Source organism: Typopeltis vanoorti, chromosome 20 (assembly GCF_054136105.1).
Source record: "Typopeltis vanoorti isolate ZY-2024b chromosome 20, IOZ_Tvanoo_1.0, whole genome shotgun sequence".
NCBI classification, from domain to species: Eukaryota; Metazoa; Arthropoda; class Arachnida; order Uropygi; family Thelyphonidae; genus Typopeltis; species Typopeltis vanoorti.
The window spans coordinates 107,322,288-107,332,170 of NC_143568.1; the positions used below are offsets into that span (position 1 = coordinate 107,322,288).

Here is a 9,883-nt window from a genome sequence, read left to right on the forward strand (position 1 = left end):
CATTATGGGATACATACTAAGGCAAATGATGTGGTCATTAGCCTCTATATATAAGTAGCTCAGATGTGAATAAATTTCACGTGCAAAACATTGTTTTGCTTTCCTGGATAAAGGAAAATAAAATCAGGTACATAATTTCTTGGTATCTTTAATGTATAGTAGAACAAAGATAAAAACTTTCAACATATATACGAGGGTGATATGAAAAGTTTTCGGCCTAACAATTAAAAAATGAATTTATAATTTCAAAATTATTTTTATTTTTTAACATAATCTCCCTAAGACTAATACATTTATTCCAGCGATGCTCCAGTGCCATTATCCCATCCCTTTAGTGGTGCTCAGTAAGATCTGTAAAATACCCCTCTACAGCTGCAATCACCTCTTGATTCAAAGAAAAACACTGACCAGCGAGGAAGTTTTTAAGTTTTGGGAAGCGATAGAAGTCAGAGGGAGCTAAATCTGGGGAATAGTGTGGATATTCCAACAATTCATAGTGCAGATCCCTTAATTTTCCCATTGCCAAAACACCTTTGTGGGCAGGTTCATTGTCCTGATAAAAGATTATTTTTTTCTTCAGCAAACCATGTCTTTTCTCACAAATTTTTTTGTCTAGTCTGGTTAAAAGATCAGAATAATATTCCACGGTTATTGTTTTACCCTTTTCAAGATAATTAATAAACAAAATGCCTTTAGCATCCCAAAACACCGATGCCAAGACCTTCCCTGCTGATGGAACCGAACTTTGTCTTCTTTGGTGCTGAACAACCGGCTTCTGTCTGCTGTTTGGATTCTGGTGTGTAATGGTGAATCCAAGTCTCATCCATAGTAATAAATCGATGCACAAAATCAGTTGTATTCTTGTTAAAATGCTCCAAGCACTGTTCAGAGGTTTTCATGTGAGTGTGTTTTTGATCTGCTGTGTGCAAGAGTGGCACCTATCTTGCACAAAGCTTTTTCATTTGCAATTCTTCATGCAAAATATATCTTACACGTTCTTTTGAAATGCCTATAGTCTTAGCAATTTCACGCACTCGACTCGCCTGTCATCCAATTATACACTTGATCAATGATTTCTAGTGTTGTTATACTTTTTGAACGTCATTCACGTGGATCATCTTCAGAGCTAGTATGGCCAAGTTTAAACTCGGCAGCCCATTTCTTAATTGTCGAAAATGAAGGAGAAGAGTGCCCATAAACTTTTATGAACTTTGAATGAATTTCTTTTAGTGTTAAACCTTCTTTTACAAACCGCACGATACTCATTTTTATCCATTTCAAGAGATACAGACAACACTTTTGCTTCAGACAGCTGTATAAAATAAACTACTTGATAGAACGAGTTGCAATTTCATGTGGATGCTTTTGACAGATGTACCAACTTAGAAAAAAAAATCTTGCCGATAGTGTTGCCATCTATGGTCGAAGCCAAGAGTATTTCAGACCACCCTCACATGTGTGTGTGTGTGTGTATACACACACATACTGTATATTAAAAAGTATTTTAAAAACGTTTATGCTACATAATTATTGGTATTAGTGAGATGTGGTTGACTAAGGATGATATAATTATTGGCACAGAAAGTGAAGGTTACAGTATTTTTAGGGCTGAGAGCAAATAGAATGTGTGTGGTGTGTGTGTGGTGGAGCATTACTGATGGTACGATGAGTTGCAGCCCGACACAGTGCTAGTTGAACAGGAAATTAGTAAAATAGAGAAAACAGTATACTTTTGAAACCGTCTGGTTTGAGATACAAGCTAATGTGACAGAGCATTTGGTTAGCTGCTGCTATAGACCGGGGAATGCAATGGATGATGTGGCTGATGTGTATTCGGCAAATAAATTCAATAAGTAGAGGGCAGGTAATTATTATGGATGACTTTATTTATGGGATATAGATTGGAGGGAGGAAAGGTCATATTGTAATGGTGGAAGGAAATGGAATTTATGCAGCTTCTTATGGATAATTACCTAAGGCCGCATGTAATGGAAAGCACAAGGATGTCTGACTCTCAGCTCATGTAGAGTCCCACGGGAATGGGAACTCACATTACCTTCATCTAGCCAAGTTGGATATAGGTAATGGCTACACACTCTTACTGTTGGACTTCACAAAGGTGCTTGATAGGATACCACATGGAATCCTGATACATAAGTTACATGAAATGAGTATGGATATGAATTGTGGATAAGAGAATTGTTGATGGAGAGATATTACACAGTAGTTCATTCAGGTATACAGTCTTATAGGTCTGTGACTATTGGAGTGCCAGAGGGCTCTGTGCTTGGACCACTACCATTTAATTTGTTCATTAATGATACAGAAAATAATCTGAGGAGAAATATTCAGTTGTTTGCAGATGATGCAAAATTATGTAGAACAATAGTCAACAAAGTTAATGTTGATATTTTACAGGATGATTTAAATAGACTAACAGTATGGGCAAAGGAGAAGGAATGTCAATTTTTTGTGGCAAAGTGTAAGGTTATGCATTTTGGAGTGAAAAAAATCACCATTTGTGTACCAAACGTGAAACCAGGGATTTGAGGGTGTTGGTGGATAAGGTGTGAAAATTCAGAGGGCAAATTGCAAAAGTGACTAAAACAGCTCATAGGATTACCTGGTTGAGCAACACCGTGACGTGCAGAGATAAGAAGGTTATTATTCCTCTTTACAAGGATTTGATAAGGGCTCATCTGATTATTGCACACATATTTGGTTGCCTGGGTTTCTTGGAGATGCAGATGAGGCGGAATGGATTCAGAGGCAAGTAACTAAATTGGCAGCAAGATTATATGATGCTCCATATGAGGAGAGATATAGTAGAAACATATAAGTTGCATAAGGAGGTTTACAGGATTGATGTGGACAAAATATTTCAGTACATGAATAATGTGAGGGGAAACTAGAGGGCATCCATGTAAATTGAGTAAGGTGTGGTTAGCAAAGGAGTGAGGATTAGATTTTTGCTTGGGCAGTGGTGAATGAGTAGTATAGATTGCCAGAGAGAGACTTGTGTGTACTTTGTCAGAGTGATTAATGTTTTTAAAATGGACCTCCCATGATGAGTCTGCAGACTCAATGAAGGTCATCACCATCAAATTCCTGCCATGTACCCTCAAGGGGTGTACAGGATATGACAGTACTACATGAAAAAAGTACATCATTACTAACTTCCTATCTACCATTTTTCTCCAAATCAGTCTGTTACTTGTCAAGACTCCAATATTATCAGATCTTATATTTCCATCGTCTAAGGCACTTTGTACTGTATCAATCCACCTATATCTTGGTCTTCCTCTGGGTCGTTTTCAACTTGGCAGAGAACACTTGTTTTGCTAATCTTTCCTCTCCCATTCTATTTAAGTGACCATACCACCTGAGATTAGCTCTGCTAATGCATTCCTGGATGCTGACAATGTCAAGTTCTTTCCTAATATCCTCGTTTTTAATATGATATTGCCATTGATGCCATCTGTTCACGCCTATAATCTTTCTCAGGACTCTGATATCTGTGGTCTCTAGTCTTTGGTCAAGTGTTTTACTTCTGACCCAGCTCTCAGATCCATAAGTTATAACTGGTTTGAACAGTCTTCTATACAGCTAATTTAGTGTTCCGACTAATTCCTCTCTTATTCCATATGAATTTATTCAATTGACTTCCCACCATACCAGCTTTGCTGATTCTGTTGTCTATTTCTATATTTAATTTATAATCTTCAGTAAAAATCGTGCCGAAGTAGCTGAAATGTTTTACTTGTTCCACAGGTTCTCCATTCACAACACAGTTGACATTTTCAATGATTCTGCCTATTTTCATTGTCTTTGTCATCTTTTTATTGCTGACCTTCATACCATATCTATTACAACAGCTATTCAATTTAGTCAGAGAATCTTGCAGACTTGTAGCGGATTTATTTAGATGTATAACATCATCCGCATAAAGCAAAGAGCTGACATTAACATTTCCAATTTTGATATCAGGTTTAATACCACTTTCCTTCATAATGTGATCCATATAGATAATGAATAACGGAGGGGATAATGTACATCCTTGTCTCACACCAGATTTAACATTAAACCATCTTCCTTAACTTCCTTCAATTCTAACTGCTGACTTACAACTCAAATAAAGACTAAGTATTGCTTGATATAATGCCCCATTGACACCATATAACTGCAGCGTATTGAATAGCTTCTCTCTTGGCACCTTGTCATATGCCTTTTCCAAATCGACAAAACTTAAATACAGATCTTTGTTATATTCCCATGCTTTCTCGACTATTTGTTGTAAAGTGAAGATCTGATCCTGACAGCCTCTATTTGGCCTGAATCCAGCTTGTTCTTCACCAAGCTTTTCTTCCACAATTCTTCTCAACCGTTTCTCAAGTATACTTGCATAGATCTTTCCAGGAACACTGAGTAGGGAAATACCTCTGTAATTCTCACATTCAGTTTTATTTCCCTTTTTATATATGGGTACTATGAGAGCTCTACTCCAATCATCGGGAATTCGTCCCTCTGTCCAGGCTTTCTGAACTATGCAGTGCAGCCACTGTAAGACTTTTATACCACCATACTTCAGCATTTCTGGTCGAATATCATCTACTCCTACTGCCTTTCCACATTTCAAGCCTTTGATGGCTTTTTCTACTTCAAGTATGGATATGTATTCCTGACTGCATGCCTGGTCAGTGTTTTTTATCACTATGCTGTCATCACTGCTTGTTTCATTTAGCAGTTTTTCAAAGTAATTACTCCATACTTCAAGGATATCTTTTTCTCATGTTTTCATGTCACCTTTATCATCTCTAACTCCTTTTACAGCACTCTTTCCTCCATTCCTAAGCTTCTTCAACAACCTCCAGAATATTTTGCCACCTTCTTGATATTTATTTTCTATATTCTTGCCAAAGTCCTCCCATGACTTTTATTTAGCTAGTTTTACACACTGTTTAGCTTTCTTACATTTGTCTCTGTATTCTGTAAGAGTAAAAGCTGACTTATTTGCCAGGAACTTTTGGTATGCTTTCTTCTTTTCCTTCACTGCCTCTTTAACTTCCTGTGTCCACCAGGGAGTTCTGATTTTTTTATCCTTGCACACAACCTCACCACATGCCTCGCTGGCAGAATCATCAATGTTTTCTTCAGAGTTTGCCACTGAATCTCCAAGGTTTGATTCCTGTTCTCAAACTCTTTCATTTTCTTTTCAATAATCTTTCTGTATTTTAGTCTACAGTTCACATCTGAGAGCTGCTCAACTTTTATTCGCTTTAAAACTTTCTTACATGTTATTCTTTTCAATATGAAAATCAATTTTATCCTACTCAAGACTAAATAGTGATCACTTCCAATTTCGAATCCCCTGTACACTCTGGTGTCCTGCACCAGGGAGAAAACATCACTATCAACAATAACATAGTCAATGAGACTTTTCTTATTCCTAGCCTCTTCTCTCTATGTGAATTTGTGCACATTTTTATGTTGGAACATGCTGTTAGTAATAACCAGTCCATGTCCTGAGCAGAAATCCAACAGATATTTGCCATTATTATTAGCTTTGCTCTTTTCTCCAAATTTTCCCAAAATATTTTTGTATGTCTCACAATCATTTCCTACTCTGCTATTTAGATCTCCAACAAGGACCAACTTTTCCTTTTTATTGAGGTTTTCATTGAGGTGCCTGCATAGTATTATATGCAGGCACCTTAATGAAGGTGCCTGCATATAATAATAATAACAATAATTGATCAGCTCTTACCATCTTTAGGCTCATAAAAACCTGAAACCTGTATGTATTTTGCTAATCTTCTTATTTTTGTTTTGAATAATTGCACATGCCATTTTGCAATTATTCTAAAGGCATTTTTTATTTTGTTTACTTATTTCGAATTTACACATTTTCAGTTTTATTTTACCATTATAGTTACCACTGGTTGGCCGAGTGATTAGTGTATCCGCTCTCCAGCAGAAAGGCTGCAGGTTCGAATCCTGCTGTGGCATGGATGTTTGCAATTGTCTTTCACCTTCATACACTTATTCATACAAGTGTATAAATACTCTCCTATGATGGATTGGGTCACCATGGGAGGAGTAGACCCAAAAACCTCCCATAATGGGAGAGGCCTTTACCCAACAGTGGGGAATATATAGGCTTATAAAAAAAAAAAAAAAGTTACCACTGACAACATAACAATTATAACACCAGCTCTAAAAAATTATATTTCGACTTTCAACATTATTGTGTAAAGGTGTGGTGAAGAAAGGAACAGAGAAGTAGATTTTTGCATGAAGAGTGTTAAGTAAGTGACATATATTGTTAAGTGTGTTGTGATGGGTTTAAGGTTCAATATGACAGATGTATTGGTAATGAGACCTTCTATAATGAGTTTGTTGGTTATATGGAGATTTCTATTAATAATAACATTCTTCCAAGAATTAATGGAAGTTAAACTGTCTGAATATTTCATTTATGTAATTTCGTTAAATATAGTGTAATCAATCTAAAAGTCACAGACGTTGATAATTAATAAAACTTTGTTTTTCCTCAAGGGATTTGGTGCTGGAAACTTTAAGGCTCTGTTTGAAGCTATTGAATTGGATCAAGATAAACGAGGAAATCTATGATTTAATGCATACTCATGTTCTATATTCATAACTACTATTATCTACTGTTCTATGCTGTTTGAAACTAGTGTAGTTTTGCACATAAAAAAGTTACTTCCTTTAGTAATGAAATCAAATTTCTGTGAACGCTATAGATATGTCAATGTAATTTTTTAAAAATGTTTATGAATTTAAATAAAATTGTTCACCATATAAGTATTTACAATATATTTGATGTTTCCATAAAATTATTGCATAGTCCTTCCCGATACATTTATCATCATCATCAAATTCCTGCCATGTACCCTCAAGGGGTGCACAGGATATGATAGTACTACATGAAAAAAAATTACATCATTACTAACTTCCTATCTACAATTTTCCTCCAAATCAGTCTGTTACTTGTCAAGACTCCAACATTATCAGATCTTATATTTCTATCGTCTAAGGCACTTTGTACTGTATCAATCCACCTATATTTTGGTTTTCCTCTGGGTCATTTTGCTGCCAACCTGGCAGAGAACACTTGTTTTGTTAATCTTTCTTCGCCCATTCTGTTTAAGTGACCATACCACCTGAGATTAGCTCTGCTAACGCATTCCTGGATGCTGACAATGTCAAGTTCTTTCCTAATATCCTCGTTTTTAATATGATATTGCCATTGATGCCATCTGTTCACGCCTATAATCTTTCTCAGGACTCTCATATCTGTGGTCTCTAGTCTTTGGTCAAGTGTTTTACTTCTGACCCAGCTCTCAGATCCATAAGTTATAACTGGTTTGAACAGTCTTCTATACAGCTAATTTAGTGTTCCGACTAATTCCTCTCTTATTCCATATGAATTTATTCAATTGACTTCCCACCATACCAGCTTTGCTGATTCTGTTGTCTATTTCTATATTTAATTTACCATCTTCAGTAAAAATCGTGCCTAAGTAGCTGAAATGTTTTACTTGTTCCACAGGTTCTCCATTCACAACACAGTTGACATTTTCAATGATTCTGCCTATTTTCATTGTCTTTGTCTTTTTATTGCTGGCCTTCATACCATAACTATTACAACCGGTATTCAATTTAGTCAGAGAATCTTGCAGACTTGTAGCGGATTTATTTAGAAGTATAACATCATCCGCATAAAGCAAAGAGCTGACATTAACATCTCCAATTTTGATATCAACTGATACATTTATTATTATTATTATTATTCAGGCCTCCATGGAGTCAAAAGACTCATCATGGTGAGGTCCTTCCTAGGAAACACAAAGTCTATTATACCACTCCTTGTATATTTCAGTTTTCTATCAATAACCACTTTTCTTGCTCTCACCACTTCAGCTTCTTTTCATAACTCCCAAGGATGGTCCCTTGTCATTGCTCCTTTCCGCTGTTCCACCAAGCAAAAGAACTACCCAGTGTCAACCCTGTAACTACCACTCAACAATTTAAAAGTCTCAATCACATAACACCTCTCCTTCCTCTATCTACCAAACTCTGCAGTCCACATTCCCTCAGCCGATCCTCATAACTACAGCCCCAAAACCATCTTTATTATCCACCTCTGTACCAAATCTGAGAATAATAGTCTAAGTGTGGTCTGATCAGGGTCTTATACAATACAATGATAACTTTTTTATCTCTGCAGATCAGCATCCTTTTCAGTATTGCAGCAATCCTCTAGGTTACCTTCACCACCTTTGCAATATGTTCCCTGAATTTCAGTTTTCTATCAATCACCACCTCCCAGATCTCGTCTCCCTTACTTCCTCCAGTACAGCTCCTCCAATCGAGTATGCAGCCTCCCATCGATGTATCCCAAACTTCAAGACTACATTTTGTTGCATTAAACTGATATCCCCATTCATTCGCCCATCTATCTAGTTTATTCAAATCCTCTTGCAGGGCTGCTGCATCTGCACTATTACTAATAACTCTTCCCAGCTTCACATCATCAGCAAACAACTGAATATCCCCTTGCAATCCATTGACAATGTCATTAATATAAAGGTTAAAGAATACAGGTCCCAGTACTGAGAGCCCTGTGGGACCTCACTTGTAACCTTCTGCCTCCTTGATATTGTTCCACCATACACAACTCTCTGATACCTATCAGACAGCTAATCCTGAATCCAGTTGACTAACCCAACATCTAAACCAATGTGCTGCAACTTAAATATCAGCTTATCATGTGGCACCCTGTCAAATGCCTTTGCAAAATCCAAAAATATGGCAGTATATGCCTTTCTCTCATCAATTGCTCTTGTCACTTTATTATAAAAGGCAATCATATTACTGAAGCAAGAGTGCTCCTTAACAAATCCATGTTGACTCTCACAGATAACATTACCCTCATCTGCCCAATGCTGTATGTAGTCTATCACTAATTTCTCCAAGACCTTAACAACTACTGATGAAACACAAACTGGCCTATAGTTAGACACATCCAGTCTGCTATTTCCCTTATGCAATAGCACTGTCTTACTTACCTTCCTTCCATTCCTGTAGCCAGACTTTCAATGAAAAGCCAGGTCAATGCAGCTGTCAGTTCTTTAGCACATTCTCTCAAAACCCATGGTGAAATACTATCCATTTGGAATACGCTCTCCTCTTGGATGTCTAAACCTCGAGCCCATCCTATTTCTAGAATTAAAAGCTACTTCTCCAGGATGAAATACTCCAATAAAGTGTTCATTGAACAATTCCACTATGTCCTCTGCATCAGTCACTCTATTCCCATTTTTATCCCACGATGTCATTCTTCCACAATCATTTCTCCTTCTACTGGGCACATAGCTAAAACATTCCCTAGGATTTTCTTTGGATCCTAGTGCCGATCTCTTCTCATATTCCAATTTCTTCTTCTTCCTCACCATATTAGTCACTCTCCTGGCCTGAGTCATACTCTTCATGCATCTGCTCTCCACCCCTCTTCTTATATCTCTTCCATAATCTCTTTTTCATCTGCAGTTCCTGATTGATATTGTTTGTCATCCACTTTAGACAAAATTGTGTCCACTTCTTTACTCATGGAATACATCTTACTATTGCTGCTAACAAATATTCCATCACAATTTTCCAAGCACTAATGATATCCCGGCCTTCCAATTCTGCCCCTAGTTGACACCTAAGACTATTATAATCATCTGCCTTATAATTCCACATATGTTCCCTTTTCTTTGATACTTTTGCATGTCTATCCATCTTCCAAGTCAAAACCACATGGTCACTCTCTCCAACTGGTGGGAGAGATGTCATCTCACTTATTATCAGCTCTTCT

At 36.9% G+C, this 9,883-nt stretch overlaps 1 protein-coding gene across 1 annotated transcript in view; it reads left to right on the plus strand.

Annotated features, from left to right (window-relative positions):
* Hpd (4-hydroxyphenylpyruvate dioxygenase) overlaps nucleotides 1-6,839 on the plus strand; it is a 70,558-nt gene extending 63,719 nt beyond the window's left edge. The window contains exon 13 of the mRNA XM_090409854.1: nucleotides 6,556-6,839. Coding sequence (XP_090265980.1) covers nucleotides 6,556-6,630 — 75 coding nt within the window. The 3' untranslated portion in view covers nucleotides 6,631-6,839. The remainder of the gene's footprint in view (nucleotides 1-6,555) is intronic.
* Nucleotides 6,840-9,883: the final 3,044 nt, after the last annotated feature.